Genomic DNA, 18,748 nt, shown 5'->3' with positions numbered 1-18,748 from the left:
TAGTAGATCTAGAAGCAAGATCTTATTCCCTTGATTTTCTGGTAATCAAGCTTCTAACTTGTTTATTAGTTTAGTGGATCTCCTTATGTCCATTTTATTGGGTTTTGGGTCCAATAAGCTTGACCCTTGAAATATGGACATCCAAAGCTAGGATCCCTTCAAATCTAGAATCATTAAGGGTTGTTAAGGCATAAAGGTGCAAAATTTATGCCATTGAAGCCCCCATGCAAGCCCTAAGGTGTTAGTTTGGCCTTTTTAAGCCCAAAATGCCATGCGTAGAAGGAAAATCTGAGACTTTAAGTGTTCATTTGGTGTCTAGGACCTAGATATGGGTTTTCATGCTTTGGGTTAGAGTACTATGGTTTTTTGGACAAATATCTATGTCCAAAAGAACTAGGGTTTGAGCTAAACCCTTTAAGAAGGACTATTGACGAGTAAAGTTGGAAACTTTACCCTTAAAATGGCATTTCCAGTATGAAGATGAAGTATGGGGCTTGGATCTGGAGAGTAGGGACTTAATCATGTAAGATGGCCCAAACAGACCGAGGAACTCGATGAGTCCAAAGAGGGACTCTACGAGTTGAGTTGTGTTGTCCCGAATTTTATACAAGGTAGGACTTGGCAAGTCTGGTAAGGGAATCGATGAGTTGATTCACCAATTTGTGACTATAGGTAGCCAGGGAACTCGGCGAGTTGGATCGTAATTTCAGGATTTTTGAGTTCTAGAACTGGGCGAGTTGATAGGTCAACTCGGCGAGTTGGGTTAACTTAGAAGGATTCTCAGTTTTTGACTAAGTGATTAATGTGAATGATAGTCTGGGAGTCATTGGAGCAGCAGTCAGGGTAAAATGTTCATTTTACCCTTAGAAGGATTCTCAGTTTTTGACTAAGTGATTAATGTGAATGATAGTCGGGGAGTCATTGGAGCAACATTCGGAGATTCCTCATATGAGATTTCATCAGCCAGCTTAAGAGATCAATTTCCTTCAGTAGGAACGGGTCAAAGGCACCAATGTCGACCCGTGTAGAGTATATTAGACTTGTTCATGATTAGTAGCTAAGTATGGGCAGGGCCCGTATCTTAGTATTACATGAGTATGTTTATGAGTCGCTAGATTATATTATACTTGTTGTATGTGTGATACTTGTATGTATGCCTAGCCAGGGGAGTGTGGGTGGGGACCCGTATCTCCCGAATAGCAGAGTGTGGGCGAGGCCCGTACCTCCTAGCCAGCTGAGTGTGGGCGAGGCCCATATCTCCTAGTTATCAAAGTGTGGGTGAGGCCCATATCTCTGGGATAACTGAGTATGGGCTAGGCGCGCATCTCATAGTTAGTCGAGTGTGGGCGGGGGCCTGTATCTCATCGAGTGTGGGCGAGGCCCGTATCTCCTAGATGCATGTTATATATTATGTGTATGGTATGGGGTAGTTTTGGGAGACTCACTAAGCTTCGTGCTTATAGTTTTCAGTTTTTGTTTCAAGTACTTGCAGTAGCAAAGGGAAGAGCTCGGGATGATTGTAGTGTACACACCATTCGTTCAGCCTTTGATGTTTTAGACTCTGATATTTTGACACATGGTTTTGATACAATATATTGTTATGGTGATTTGAGATACATTACTTATGTTTTTATTAGATGATGGATGGTATTTATGGTTCCATGAATAATTAAAAATGAATTTTTTGGACCATATTTTTGGGATGTTTCATCATGTCTAGTTGCTAGTTTTGAGGACAACCCAAAAGGACTGTGCTACTATCAATTCAAGTATATATCAATTATAGTTATGGGCTTAGTCACCTAATCCAACACACATTTCATTCCTATTCAGGAGAGCATTTCCATGGAGAAGTTAATGGATGTCTATATTCGAGAGGTTATAGCACGACATGGGGTTCCCGTCTTGATGGTTTCAGATCAGGATCTTCGGTTCACTTCCAGGTATTAGATGTAACATCCTGAATCTCAGGTATAATATTTATTTATTTATTTATGAGTTGATTGAGCAACTCGATGAGTTGGATGCCCCAACTCGTCGAGTAGAGACGAATTGGCCACGTTGGTTTTATGACCAACTCGACAAGTCGGAGGGACCAACTCGACGAGTTGGTGCTGTGAGAGGAAACCCTAAATCTCTGGGGTTTGGTCCTATTTAAAGGACCTTACGCCCTCATTTCCACCTCACCAGCCACCTTACTCCCCTGTGTGAAACCCTAATCATCCATATTGATCTAAGAGAGAAAGAGAGCTAATCTTTGGGCATTTTAGTACACATTTGGAAGAGAAGAGAAGAGTATCAAAGAAAGGAATGAGAAGGGACTGTTGGATCAATTGTTATTTCATCTATGGCTTCTGTTGAAGGTAAAAAAAAAAGTCTCCACCTTGCTCATTAGTTTGATTAGATCTCATTTTTTGGAGTTTTAGGGTTTATTCCATCTATCCTTGAGGCTTTGAGTGTGTGTCCCTAGAGTCCAAATGTCCCATCTTTATCCAGCTAATAGAAGAGCTTTTATGATTAAGACCATAAATGGAAGTTGTTTTAGCATTTCAAGCCCTAAGTGCCATGCATGGACGTAAAGCTTGCAACTTTACGTGGTATCTCAGCCTTAGGAGGCTAGATCTAGAGTTTGGGGTTGTATCTCTGCCTTAAAACGTTTTAATGAGAAAAGGGTTTGAAGAGACTCGACGAGTCGATGAGCTGACTTGACGAGTCAGCTGGGGTTTTCCCCGACGAGTCTGGACATGAGTAACTCGGCGAGTTGATGAGACAACTTGACGAGTTAAGTTGGGTTTTTGCGGAATTTCTGAAGGAAAAAAGGGACTCGATGAGTCACATAGTTGCACTCGACGATTCGGGTCAACATGGATTGTTGACTCGAGGGTTGACTTCTGTTGACTTTAGGATTTGGTCAAGACAGGGATTATGCAGACCATGGAGGGGTAGAGTAGTCTTTTACCCATTCCAAGAGATTATAGAGAAAAAATAACTTGGTTTATTTGGAGTTGTGATTTAAGTGTTAATTAGAGATAATTATCATATGTGTTAGGCGGAGGCTAGATCGGTGATTCGTGTACGAGGTCTATTTGCTTACTTACTAGGTGAGTCTTCTCACTATACTTACCATGAGTGGTAATTTTGTGTGACCGGATGGTGTTGTGTGCTTATATTGAGTATTATGATATCGTACATTATGTCATTGTGATTTATGACGTGTATTATGTTGAGCGCTACTGAGTTAGTACCGGAGGGTCCACCCAAGTTGTGGGACCGGAGGGTTCCACTGAGAAACATCGACCAAAGGGTCTTATTTTAGATATAGCCATGAGAGGATAATAAGATATGTGTGGTATTTTGGGGAACTCACTTAGTTTCGTGCTTACCATGTTATGTGTTATGTGTTTCAGGTACTTCTCAGGATCGCGTGAAGGCGTCGGCTTGATTGTACACACGAGACGGAGTTATGCTTTGAGGATCCTGGATTGTGTTTAAACAATCTATGAACATATGTTTTTGATAAATTCTCATTTTTGGAGAATTGTGAATTGTGTTTACGAGAATTATGTGATTTTTAAAATGAAAATTTTGTTTGAAAATTTATGGTGTGACAAGTTGTGGTATCAGAGCCTTGGTTTGAGGGATTCAGATATACCTTCGGGTGTGTCTAGACTCAAACAGAGGATTTGAGAAAGATTTTCAAAAGAAATGATTTTTCTTAAATGAGAAAGAGTTTAAAGAGAAAAACGAGTTGGAGTAGTGTGTACAAAGTCGAACGGTGATTTCCTAAAATACCCTTACTTATTTGTGTTATGAGATAATTATGAGATGTTAGGGATGCATCCTAGAGGATAGGCTAGGTATTTCATATTTAGGGCTAGAGTTGCCTAATTTGTGATGCCTTAGCCTAGGAATTGCTGCCATCTGTTATTTGCCTTGAGTATATGCTGAGTAGTAGTATCTAGCAGGAATCACTTAGAAAGAGTTCCTAGTCGAGGGATAATATATTAGAGATACCTAGATGAGCATATAAGGGGTCTACTGAGAGATTAGTCAGTTATTTGTGAGAGATAGAGTACGTGTGAATTGGGATCCTAGGAGGAGGATTTGGGGTGACTATAGGTTGGTGTGGAAGGTAGTATTAGGCCCGTACTACTGAAAACACCGAATCTATATGCAACTCAAGTAAGAATCCTTAAGGTACTAAGAAGCATGTAGGGGTGGGAAATCGAGTGTGAGTATGCTCGAGCGAGTCTATGATGATTTTTGTGTTGTGTTTCAGATACATCATGGTGGGTATATGCCACAACCCTGAGGGCGGTAGTGTCTGTGACGAGGAGATCCGCAGGATCCCTTCAGGAAATTCTATTCTCATGAGGAGGTGGTCGAAGCTATCTGAGAGGCGATACCGGAGATGTTTGGATCTATTATGTCACAACTAGCATTTTGCTAGGAAATTCTATTCTCATTAAACCATCATCTATTGTAAGGCCTGTACTCTAAGTGAATACTATACTCTATTCTCGTTCAAATATATCTCATATGTTTAAGTAAGGGTTGGAAACCCTAGAAATCCCGGCTCAAGTTCATTATGGACTAGGACTTTATTATTGGGCCTAAGGGACCAATAAACCATAAATTCATCAAATCTATAACATTTAGGAATATTTGGGCCTAGAATGATTTATTCTAACCCTAATGGGCCTTATTGGGCCATAAAAACTCCAATTAACCTTAGTGGACCTTAGAACCCATTCTTTTATACTATTGGGCTGTGAGATACCCTAAAGGCCCAATGGGCCGAAAAGTCCTTATTGGGCCTCATAAATTCGAACCAAGGCTAGAAATGGTCCAAGCTAATGTACCTCCCTTGTCTTAATCCCAAATTTCCGACCCATTACCCATTATCCATTATGCATTTAAACAAAAAAAAGAGAGATAAATGAGGAATTATATGCATAAGACACCTCATGTTTGCATGGTGGTCTACCATGCAAACAACTCTTCAATCTCTCTCTCCTCCCCTTTAAAATTCGAACAATCTCTCCCTCTCACACAATAAATCATTCCAACTTCATCTTTACACTCCACTTCCTCTCTAATCTTCAAGAGTTTCTTCCATCTTTTACTCTAAAATTTCGTGAGTATGCTAGTATTTTCAAGAGTTCCTCATCAAAGATCCTAACTTGAATCATATGATCTTCGAAGATTTCCTCAAGAAACAAGGTAGGCCGAAAAACAACATCACTTTTTCTCATCTCTTCACCAAAAACCGAACCCAACACCCCAAGGTGAGTTCATACCCCCTATTTTCTATTTTTAATTTGTTTTGGGGAGAATACAAGTTGTGTTGTTTAGATCTATGTGTGTATGCATAAATATGTGTGTTTTTCATGATTTATTTGGTGGTTATGTGTTGTTTACTTCATAAACCTAAGAATATGTTAAGAACATAAAGTTTATCACTTAGATCTACATTAAAACCTTGATAAAAGTATGTGCTATCACATATAATACATGTAAACTAGTAGATCTGGGAATTATACACTTAAAATAGTAAAAAATGAGTGTTGTGTTCCAAGATCTATAAACTAAACTCAAAATCAGCCTTTCACAAAAACGTTTTGGTCCAATATCAAACTGTTTTGATCATCTAAATGATAATATTTTTCAAAACTGTCTTACATGAAAAAACTTCAGGTTTAGACCTTTGAAATGACTCACATTTTCATACGATTTTTCTACAATTTTTGGCGAATTTTACAAAACTGCTTATCAGATTTGAAATAATTTCGGGCCAGCCTGTGAAGGTGAGCAATTTCACACTTGTTAGAAGCCATTAAAAATTATGAGAAAAATTGTGAACAAAATAGATAAAATTTTCCAAACTTCCAGAATTTACGGATCCAAATTTCGACTTACGATGATTTTTCTACAAATTTTCCAAAAACTAGGTCGGAGAAGCCCAAAACCATAAAAATGTGTATTTCCACAAAAATAAAGCCAAAAATGATATTTTTCACAAAAATGATTTGAAATGTTATTTTTACCACAAACTAGTCATAAACACAAGTTTTGAACAAAATGGAGTCTAAAGTGTTATTCTTACAAAAATTGGGCCTTAATTGTAAATTTTTGACTTATTGGGCCAAGAACGTCATTTTTACAAAAAGTGGGTTTTTATGCTATTTTAGTGAATACTTGAATCAAAACCAACGATAAACTAACAAACAGATTAATTTGATCATTTTCTAGGTTATTGGGCCTTAGTGGCCCATTTTTATGTGTGATAGGTCCTGTATACTATTTATATGTTTGTTGGGCCTCATTGACCCATTAAAATGTGCGACGGACCTTGGATACTATTTTTGTGCTAATTGGGCCTGTAAATGCCTTACATGTGAAATTGGCCTTAGTTGTCCTTTCATATATATATATATATATATATATATATATATATATATATATAAATATATATATATATATATATATATATATATATATATATATATATATATATTTCGGGCCCATGTTATATGATTTCATTCCAATTTGTGCCTTTAAATGATTTACATGTTTAGCGATGCCTTAGTGGTTCACTTACATGGTTCATTGGGCCTGGAATGAGATTATACCTTACTTCGCGTAAATTCGATTAAGGATCTAGTGAGTTTTGTCGGTTGTCGCCTATTAAGTGTACGATCGTAGTCTGTAGTTATAACCAAAGTCTCTTGGAGGGAGAGAGGGGATTTGTGTATAGATCTATACGGGGATGACACCCCACACCTGAGTTGTTCGCTATAGTTAGAGTAACTCAGTCTAGGGTGACGAAAACCTTATAATCAAAAATCATAACCGGTGTCCAACAACGCCAAGACAGGCGAAATTGTCATTATTTAGTAGGGTTATGACGACTCACTTAGAGGAATTACCGTTATGAAGTTTACGGAAGACCTTTCTCTTTTCTCTTGGATTACTCGGAAACATTCTTGTACTGGTACTCAACCTCGTGGGTTGGTATGGCAACTTTCTCTTTTATAGACAACATCGGGTTGTCTGGGAACATTCTCTTTACATGCTCTTTACATTCTCTCTACGTTCTCTTTACCGTTTTAGTCAAATAAACAATAACATACATGCATTAATACAAGATCTGACACAAACACACTAAATAGTTTGCAGAAAATATAGGATTTTCTGGTGTTTTTCGAAGTTATACAAATCATTTTCACAAACATGCTTTTGAACTCACCAACATTTTTATGTTGACCGTTTTCAAAATAACTTGTATTCTCAGGAAACCGTTGAAGCAGGATGAATGAAACAAACTAATGGATATTTTGTTATATTTTGTTTCATCATACTCTTACTATTTTGGCATGTAATATTCAAATACAATACTCGATGTAAACAATGAATGTTGTTATATTACATGTGTGATAATGATGATGTTATGTTTCATTTATATTCACTATAATGATATTTCAAGATGAAGTCACGCACAAGCCCCCAGACGTTTCTGCCATCTGGTTCGGGGGTGTGACATATTAAGACGACACCGATTGAGACATCCGATGAGCGATATATTGTTGTTACTGAGGTTGCTGCTGCTGCAGCCACCGCAGCCATAGCCGCTGCTATGCCACAGGGAGGTGACCCGTTGTTGTTCCGGGAGTTCAGCAACACGAAGCCACCAGAGTTTGATGGGACTCAGGATCCGATTGCTGCTATGAGATGGATCTATGGCATTGAGGGGTGTTTTCATACGTGTTCATGCCCCGAGCACTTGAGAGTTTGGTTTGCGCTGAACCAACTTTGCTTAGGAGCGAAGGACTGGTGGAAGTTTGTGACAACCAACTTTACTCTTGCAGATCATGCTACAGTGACTTAGGAGAGATTTACACAGTTGTTCTGAGAGAGTATGTTCCCCTAGTGGAGAGGGGGTGGTTAGCCCATGAGTTTTTGTCTCTCAAGCAGAAGATAGAAACTGTGACTGATATTTCGAGTATGCTCAATGAGAGGGCGTTGTTTTGCCCTAAGCACGTGTCAACTGAGCAGGCACGTGTGAGGCGATATTTGATCATACTGAGGAGAGATATACAGGAGTTCTTGGCGAACTCGTCATACCGGACATTGGCTGAGCTTCATACCAATGTTAGGAGGAGGGAGATTGAGCTTGAGTTGCAGACCAGAGAGGAGGAGGAGTCCTGGGGTAGAGACAGGAGACCGATACAGTTGCAGCCAGCGACGAAGCGAGCAAAGCGTGCTGATGCGAAAGCTAGGGGCCAGAAGGGCCGCACTTGTGGCAAGTGCGGTAAGAGTCATGAGGGATCACGTCAGGCAGGGATTTGCTACAAATGTGGCAAAGAGGGGCGCATGGCGAAGGATTGCCCCAAGCGGTTTGTAGTTTGCTTCCACTGCTACCAGACCGGTCATCAGAAGGTCGAGTGCCCTCAGCGCATTCAGGGGTCAACCCAGATTTCCACTCCTGCTGCTTTACGTGCTACTGATAGTCGGCCGGTGAAGGTCGAGGCTCCGAGGGCTCGTGGGAGAGCTTTTCAGCTGACAACGGAGGAGATCCGCGCAACACCTGATGAAACAAACTCAAAATACAGAGCAAAAATTTCATTTTAAAAACTTCAGAATAAAACAGTAAGTCATCCATCGTTGTAAAGAAAACCATATATAGTGTATCTCAGAACATTGTGTCAAATACTATATCAAAATTATATGAGAAAATATCAGAGTCTAAACATCCCAGGCTGAAACTGTGGTGTGTTCCATGCGATCATCCCGAGCCCTTCCCTTTGCTTGTGGAAGTACCTGAAACCAAAACTGAAAATTGTAAGCACGAAGCTTAGTGAGCCTCCCCAATCACCACATACCATACACATGTCACATAATTTATCTTGGTCCCCGCCCCTACTACCTCGAGTCAAGCTTGACATCGGATTTCCCGGCACCAGGCCCCGCCCGACATTGGGTCCCGCCCGACATTGATTAGATCTCGGCATACTTATACATATCAACAATTATATAACATAATCACATAACACTATCAGGAAAACATTCCTCGGGAACCGCCCCGGAATCGGACCGGAGTCCGGGACATATTATCATAACATATTAACTAGACATTCATCGGGCTTGCCCCGGCATCAAACCTTAGCCCGGAACACATAACACATAACAAACACATGCAAGAATCACAAAGACATCAAGCATACAAGCATACAAGCATTCCTCGGGACCGCCCCGCCATCGGATCAAAATCCGGAAAACATATAAATCTACTTCGGGCCCCGCCCGGCATCGGACCATGGTCCATAACTACTTCTATCTAAACAAGGCGACCTTGGTGCCTTATACCCATTCCTACCGGAGAAAAATCCAACGACTCCCCGGCTATCAATATCACAATAATACTTAGTCAAAATCTGATTATCCTTTTTCAGGGTAAAATGACCATTTTACCCCTGGTCAAAGTCAAATTCAAGGTCAACTCCCAGCCAACCCCAACTCGTCGAGTCACTACCAACTCGGCGAGTCCATGAACGACTCAGATACGTGGTCAACTAAGTCAACTCGTCGAGTTCTTCCTGTCATAACATCGGGACATATCTGATGGGTTTTGAGCACAACATCATTCGTATGGTGTACATGCAAACCCTAAAGCTTTGGATCTAGTTTGTCTAATAAACATGCAATAATCGCCTAAAGCCATAAACTCTAGATCTATCATACTATGAATCGAATTAAGGGTTTAGAAATTACCTTTGATTGTTATGTAGTAATAACAATCTATTCCTCCTTGTAAATGGCTTCTGAAAGCTTAGTGTCACAAATTTCACACCTCTAATGGCTCACAAACACCAAGAGCAAAAGGATGAAGAAGGAGAAGAAGAAAGGCACTCAAAACGTCTAGAAAACCTAAGGAATCAGTTAGCCACGTTTTTGGTGCCCTAGGGGTCCTTAAATATGTGAGGCTATTAGGGTTATCTAACAAGGAAACCCTAATTTGACTGCTTAGGCCCTAAGAAGCCCGTGGACTCCTTCCTTAGAGGCCTTGGACGATTTCTAATGGGTTTCCCCATAGAATTCGTCCACTCCTTTAATATGGAGTCCATTAGCCCAATATTCAACTATCACAAAATTGATAGTTCTAGCCCCTAAGTTTAATTAATCTCTTTTAGCCACAAAATTAATTCTTAATTAATTATTAACTAATATTAATTAGACAATATGATTTCTCCTTTAATATATTATTCTCATAATATATTAATAAATCATAATTAATCCTCTCTCTCCATGATTCATCCTATCAAGTTGCTTTGGTGAAGGCATCCCAAAATGACCTTGTACCATCGGGTCAAGTACATACCAAAATAGTTATGGACTTAGACACTAATCCAACAGTCTCCCACTTGGATAAGTCTAATTACTATTCTTCGTATGACTTCAGATTCTGATCCGCAATCATAGCTTTCAAAAGTCGCTCCCAACTCTAATCTTATCAGAAGCGTGTCCTTTAGATAAGGGATCATACATTCCTCCATTATAGATGTCGTATAGACGTGAGACATGGATTTAAATCATTCTCTTTATCCATATATTGTTTCCTAACTTTTGATTTATGATGACTGACAACAGACTACAATTGAACACATCAACTTAGTCCCGGCTTGGCCAAGCGCTTAGGGTGTCATCACTAAATCATCGAGGGCCCCACACTTTGGGTAAAAGGAACGGATAAACTTCGACTTAATGTTCACTTGTACTTACTCAACGAATCACACACAACAATACGTTTTATAACACCGAGTTACTGGTGTGTTTACATATTATCAATGTGTAACCGACTCACAAGATACAACTTACACATCTCAGTTTCAAGAATATAAGATATTATCATCTCACTAATCACTCGTGATGAAATCCATGAAGTGATCTAAGTGAGCGTGGGTTTATTCCAATAATCTAATCTTATATCAGCACTCATGAACCCTGCAGCAAACTTTTGCTATGTCTAAAACACTTTAGACAATCTACAGTCAGATTCATGACAGTCTTCTTTCATTCCTACTTCCAGAAAATGAGCGACCGTGGAGAGTTTGAATAATCTTATTATTCAGGAAGTCAAAACATGCAAAGTGAAACACAATAATAATACTAATCCTATATGTCCTCAAACCTTTGAGTATAAATAAAACATTTTACTTAATCACCATATTGATTACTCATCATTTGTTGTTTCGGGTCATCAACTTCTTACTTGAATTATAACAACAATTGTCACATGCTCTCAGCATGCACACTATGTTTACCTATGGTCCTTACTTTCTGAAATAATATAATTGAATAACATTTTCAATCACACTCATTTCACAAATCCTAATCCGTTAGTGTAAGAATACAAAATTCTTGCCACTACTAGAATATGTTAGATTCTAACATTTTATGCAACAGTCCTTTCGTAATGTCACGACACAAAAGTCATAATGACTCAGCCAATGAAATTACAAAATACTCTATTGGAGATTGTTACAAGACAATTCTATAGTCATGAAGTCTCATATTCAAAGTACATTCCTTTGAACATCCTTCTTGCATAAAAGTTTCTAATCTAGACATTGATTCTCGATATCCAACACCCAATATGGAAACATTTCCATATTTTCCATATGACAATTCATTCTAAATAGAATCTTATCTATTCATAATAATGTCAATATGGTCTATCCATGACTATACTTTCAATTGTCCACAAGCGACCAATCCTTGGCGAACCTTAAATATTCCTTGGCAGTTGTTTAATTATTTTAGTCAAAACCGGTTATATTTCCTTTTTCCCTCTAAATGCCCTTGGCATTTGGAGATTTTATAACGGTCGAATATTACAGCATATGCAATCGATCCTCTACCCGAAGCGTATGGGATACAATTCATATTAAAAAACGTGATACTTTACCAGTGTCTTACTATAATATCGTCGTAATATTTCTATTTGCCGTGTTCTCAAAATTCGAACTATGAAGAGGGATGTCGTAATCATAATTGAACTTTGAGAATGCAAATAATAAATATATCGTTGACTAAATTCAATTAAGATTTCTCGATCTAAGCTTTTAGACTGGAAACTAAGTATAAGATTCTCTCCCTTAATTATAGCAAAAAAACAACTTTTCTACCCCTGCAACTTTGCAAAGTGAAACTTTTGTTTTTCTATAATTAATATTGCCAACTTGCAATACTTAAATAATAATCATGCTCCCACCAACATGATGATTATATCCATTCCAGCATAACATTTATGCTCCCACTAGCTTTGACACGTATTCAGAAACCATCTAAACTTTTAGAAAACAATACTTATTGACTTCCAAAGTTCATTGTTTCTAATACGATATGCTTTGGTAAGCCTTTAGCTAAGCTTCTCAACCTTATACACCTTCCCTTGGATAGCTCACATGTGTGTCTAGACTATTTTAGAACTTATATTACTAAGTCCCAAATGTTCAGACTAATTGCCAAATCTCACAATTCGAACTATGAAGAGGGATGCCGTAATCATAATCGAATTTGAGAATGCAATTTACATAATCGCTATCTTCTTAAAATATCTCTTAGTGAAAGCGTTTCCTCACAATCATTTTCATGAAGGAGAGAAACCTTATGAAACTTAGATTTTACGGCGTATGTGTTCCTATTCATGTAAATTTTCCATAACCATAATCGAAAGATAATGTCTGTGATAAATTCAAACTCTTATGGACAGAACTTGTTCATTCTTAATTTTTTGCCATCTAGGGTCAGGCCATTGCTTCCAAGTTATCTAGCAACTCACCTATGCCAGTCAATATACTTTCATTGAATAAGGTGCTTGCCTTATGCAGTCTATTGAGAACTTGTAGAACTCATATGCATAATCACTCAACAGGATTGGCACAAAAATAGAATTTTGTCAACACGATAGGTTACAAACCTCAATTCGTGTGCTAGTGTTTAATAGGTTTACTCTTGATTAGTTCTTGAATCTTTTCAAGATCTTTAGACTCCCACTGACCTCTTGACAAATTAGATTCTCTTATCATGAAACATTTCTTGATAAACAAATTTCCAATAGTTAGTGTGTGCCTATATCAAGACAAAACATTACACACATTTGGTCTTTGTTGGTCCTTGTCTTCTCCAAGACATCACAACTTACCAATTTCAACGTGTAAAAATAAGAAAACAATTTTCTACTTCACATTTGATGAGTGTGTATCACTCAATTCACAATCTTGGAGTATGATTCAAAGATTTGATTTTGGAACGAAGTATAACTCATCCTTTTGATTTAACCATTTCAACAATGTCTGACTCCTCCTCTTAGCCATACTAGTGCACTAAGATGTCCTTAGAGGATCAATTTTGATATGGTTCTTAATCATTAAGACAATCACAAAACTGATATAAAAGTACTCTCTCTTCTTCTTAGATTGGAGAAACTTTTATCTTTCTGCCTTCATTGATTCTTCTTATTCGTTCTACCATTCATTGAAACTTTTCAATGATTCAGAATTACACTTAATCTTGTAAGTATAACCACATTTACCAGACTTTTGGTAAATTATGATGAATAGTCTCATTGTTATTTGTGGTGGACTTGACTAGTGCACAACATTGTGTTCTAGTCCTTTAGTACTTCACTTGACTCACATACTTGTGTGATCAAGGAATTAGTCTTAATTACCTAAGTACCAAGATTTCCTTACACCACACAATGCAAGTTGTATGATTCCAAGTTTCTGTCTAATTGAAACTTGGGTGATGGGAATCTTTCCTCACTTAGAAAATTTTGACACTACCATAAATAACATAACTAAGAATTACATCCATTTATAGAAATACACAAACATCAATTTTTCACAACAATTTCATTGCAAGGATATATATATATATATATATATATATATATATATATATATATATATATATATATATATATATATATATATATATATATATATATATATATATATATAGGGAAAAGTGAGTATGAGGCTGTAATACATGCAACCTTAGGTGTGGAACCTTCATAACGCTGTCATTTTGCTTTAATAGCTTTTTTACCCACCGCATTTTTCTTCCGGAGCCCCAATGTTTCATTAATTATCACGTGCATTGGATGAAAATGAATTCGCCTACATTCACTTATTTTAGGCATCTATAAATTTTTATATTATTTTTCTCTTGATTTTCGGCTCCCATGAAATCCTACCAATATTACAAAATTCATCTCACTTTTACCCATAATTCTTTCTCAACTTTGATTTCTAGTATCCATAATTTTTTTATACGAGTAACCTACCTATTTCTCTATTCTATATTTCATGATCCTCAATTGCATCGTTTAATCCAAGCGACCAGGTATGAATTAATTTAATTTTCTTTGTTATTGTGGTTCCCTATCAATTTTACCCACCCTTCCTTCTTGAATTCTATGATCACTAATATTTTTTTACTAGATTAACCTACATAGAGCGTTGTTTTATCATTCATCCTCATTAATTTTGTGGGTTATCAAAGTTACCAGGTACCAACATGCTGTTAAAAAAGCTATTAAATTTTTTTTTTCATATTGACTTACTCAGTTCTCTGTTTTAGGTTGAATTTGATTCAATAACATCGGACACCTATAAAAATTTAAGATCATGGATTTTGAAAACCCAGTAGCTAATCAGTCGTTTGCAACACATACAATCGAAGATATAGACGCAAATGTTTCTTTGGAATCAACATTTGAATCTGAAAAAGTAAATGAGGATATTGTGAATCTTACATGTGATGAAGATGAAGCTAAGGATCTAAGTATTATGGGGAAGGTTTTCAGTACACCTAAGGATGCATATACATTTTATAACCAATATGCCTTTTTACATGGATTCGGTATTCGTGTTCATTGGAGCTTTAAAAATAAAACCACAAATGAGCCTTATCGGAAGAGCTATGTGTGTAATAAACAAGGCTTTAAAAGTTTGAAGGGTAATAGTTTATGTGGAGTTGCTAAGAACCGTCGTAGAAATTTAAGGACGGGATGTAAAGCAATGCTCCAGATATCAAAAGGAAAAGATGGTGAATGGTTTGTCGATGTGTTTAATGACACACACAATCACAATTTGAGTACAACTCCTACCAAAGTAATGAAACATCGTTCTCATGGGAAAATACACCGCTCAATGTGCAAGTCTCTTATGGTGGAACTAGGTCAATCAGGGTTAAGGCCTTGTCAAATCAAAAAGGCTGTAAATACAATGAAACCTCCATATGATGCCAATGTTACCTCAAAGTAATGTGCCGATGTTTTATCAGAGAAACGAAAACAATATAAAGGTAAAGAGTTCTATGGGTTGATCAAACATTTTTAAGATAAAGCTTTAATAGACAGTAACCAGTATTTTGCTGTGGATTTGTTTGATGACAGGTCTCCTAAAAATGTTTTTTGGGCTGATGGAAGATCACGAGAGGCATATACTAAATTTGGGGACGTCGTTGTGTTTGATGTCACATACATGACCAACAAATTTAAGATGCCATTTGCTCCATTTATTGGTGTGAACCATCATGGTCAGTCTATATTGTTTGGTGGTGCATTGTTAGAAAATGAAAAAGAAGAAACTTTTCGATGACTATTTGAGCATTTCTTAAACTGCATGTTTCGTAAGTATCCGGTGGCAATGATAACAGACCAGGATAAAGCTATGGGTAATGCAATCAAGAAAGTGTTTCCAAATACCCGTCATCGCTATTGTGCATGGCACATTAAGAAGCATGAATTAGAACATCTTCGGCCACTTATTTTCCATTATAGTGATTTTAAAGAATCTTATAGACAGTGGATAAAGAGTGATACAACCGAAGAATTTGAAACCAATTAGGAAGTTTTACGTGGTAAGTATAACATCGAAACTAACAGTTGGATAACCGATATGTATAACCAACGAATACACTGGGCCAAAGCTTTCTTGAAAGATGTTTTCTTTGCTGGTATGACTACGAGTGGAAGAAGCGAGAGCCTTCATTCATTTTTTGATGGATTTGTTAATTCCAAGACCATGTTGAATGAATTTCTACTCCAATATGATAAAGCAGTTGGCTCTCGAAGGGCCGCCGAAGAAGATGAAGAATTTAAGACCGTGAACTCCAGTCCGATCCTTTCTTCTGTTCATCAGATAGAAGCAAAAGCAGGCCAGTTTTATACGAGAAATTTTTTTGAGGTATTCAAAAAAGAATGGGTAGAAGCTAATTTTAATTTAACTCATGAGACTTTAAGTAAAACCACAGAAGAAATCAAATATAGGGTTGGGCAAATGGATATTGATAAAAGACATTGGAGAATTGTTATCTTTCATTTTATGGATCATGTGAATGTCACGTGTTCATGTGCTAAGTATGAAACATATGGAATATTATGTAAGCATAGCCTTTACGTGATGAAGAAAAGACTTGTTGAAAATCTTCCTGATCACTATATTTTACCAAGGTGGACACTTAGTGCTAGGTATAAGGTGGGTACTGACAGCATTGGACTCGAAGATGTGAATTGTGAAAATGGAGTTAGTGCCTTAACTTTATGGTGTGTTCGTTCAAATTGTGATAAAGCAATCGAACAAGCAAGTGACTCCCTTACAGAGATAGAAAAATTCAATAGTTTTGTGAGAAAGTTTTTAGAAGATCAAAAGATTCAGAAAAAGCCTAAAGCATTTGAGAATGTGTCTCAAGATCGTTACATGGGAATTTCTCAAGTAAGTATAATGCCTCAATTATCTGTATCTGTCCGGGATCCTATTGCTCCGACAAATACGAAAGGGCGTCCTAAAAATGCAACTAGAATTAAGTCTTCTCTAGAGAACGTGAAGAAAAAGAGAACATGTTCTTACTGCCAAGGACTAGGTCATTACGCCACTGGTTGTCCAAAAAGAAAGGTAATTGTAATATTTATTTGATTATTCATGATTTCATTGCGTCATACTTATATTAATTATTATCAGGTGGATGAATCTGTAGCAGAAAAACAGTGATGAAAATGTGTAATCAAGTGGATGGGTTCTTTTTGTTGACTTCATGTGTTGCTTGTTGATGCTGGGAGGATGTCGTGCATCTTGTGTTTGGTTTTTGCTCATTATAGATGCATCACTTTACATCATACACCATTATTTTTTTCCTTAGAGAGAGCTTACAAAAAATTTTGGTTAATTTATGCAACTTTAATATCTATATTAATCCATTGAAATCTTTTAGAAACATGGAATATTGATGAATGAATGCAGCTGGGATTTCATTTAATGGTTTTTATCTCTTGATGTAAATATAGATTAAATTATTAGAGTTAATGTATGTGATTGTTTCTTAGATGATGGTTTTTTTAACTTTATAAATGCTTACAAAAGTTACTTTCAAAGTTACCTTATGATATTTGAACGTATTTATTAGTAATTTTAATAATATTTAAAGAATAAATTTGCAGGGATATGTTGCTACAGTAATATCATACTTTAATAAATTGACAAAACTATGAAACTAGAATATTTGAATATATATCAAAGTCATATAAGTAAGAATGTTATAACAATTTACATAACAAATAATATGGTCTTTGTTATCAGAACTAAATACAATATTCTGAGCTACATGTCTCAAAAAATAAAATATTTTCAGTTTATAGATTTACAATTAAAACACCTAAGAAAATTAACAAGAGAAAAAATATCTTAAAAATTGGTTTATACAATCCCCCAAACGAAAAGAACTCAACTTAGAAATGACCAACTAAAAGACAGAATTTAGCATATGGTTTAAAGTTCTAAAAATCCACGCTAAAAAATAATAATCCACCAACTAAAAAATTCAAAGTAGCCAAAATTGGGTTGCTATGAGTTGGTACTCTGACGATCAGTTGCTAGCTTCAGTTGTTGGTCTTTCATAGTCTAATCTTTGTCCATTCTTCTTGTAGCTGGCCATTTGTCAAACATCCTAAATTCTTGCATAATCTTCCGTCCATAAGCATCCTTAACTGTCATAGAAATTGGAAATGTTTTAAATAGCATATACACACGGCTAACAGATTGAAATATACATTGCAAACTTTTAACCTTCATGTTTTGTGGCTTATTTCTTTTAAGAGATGGATAAATTCAACTAAATGCATCTTACATAAATAATAAACTTTTATATTATGTATTTTTAGTGGCTTAATTCATTTAGACATTACATCACACACCTATTGAGCATTCCGATAAGCAAGAACTATGAGACATATATTGTCACTTGACTTCTTCCAGTGTATAAGTCATTCAATCTAATACAACTTTTATATAACTTAAATAAAAATTTGACATGCTATTGCAAATTTTTGCAACTTATTCAAACCACAACTAAGTTAATCTACTATAATATATTAGTATATTACCCACTGGAACATGAAAAACAAAGTTCAAATCAAATGGCAAAGAAATAGATTGGGGACCTGCATCTTATCTTTCAACATCCAAAATCCTAGAATCGGAACAAGGGAAGGAAGAAAGATATGATGAAAACGTTCACCTTCAGGGGGAACCAACTAAGCGGAAATAGAAGTCAAATTGAAAATGAAGGAATCGAATATAGGATTTAATTTGCTTATATAAGATAGCAATTGGGGAGCAATACGACGAAAACGGGAGAAGCTAAACCTGTAATCATTTTGTCCCCAACCCATATGATTCTTAAG

The 18,748-nt window shown here is 36.6% G+C and overlaps 1 protein-coding gene across 1 annotated transcript; it reads left to right on the top strand.

Annotated features, from left to right (window-relative positions):
- The first annotated feature begins 14,693 nt into the window (after window positions 1-14,693).
- LOC111876555 (protein FAR1-RELATED SEQUENCE 7-like) lies at window positions 14,694-15,668 on the top strand. The gene is made up of 2 exons (XM_023873115.1): window positions 14,694-15,328; window positions 15,464-15,668. Exons 1-2 carry the CDS (start codon window positions 14,694-14,696, stop codon window positions 15,666-15,668), a joined length of 840 nt encoding a protein of 279 aa, XP_023728883.1.
- Window positions 15,669-18,748: the final 3,080 nt, after the last annotated feature.

The sequence above is a fragment of the Lactuca sativa genome, chromosome 9, assembly GCF_002870075.4.
Source record: "Lactuca sativa cultivar Salinas chromosome 9, Lsat_Salinas_v11, whole genome shotgun sequence".
Taxonomy (NCBI): domain Eukaryota; kingdom Viridiplantae; phylum Streptophyta; class Magnoliopsida; order Asterales; family Asteraceae; genus Lactuca; species Lactuca sativa.
Note: the sequence above shows the minus strand (reverse complement) of the source record. Positions and strands in the feature narration are given on the sequence as shown.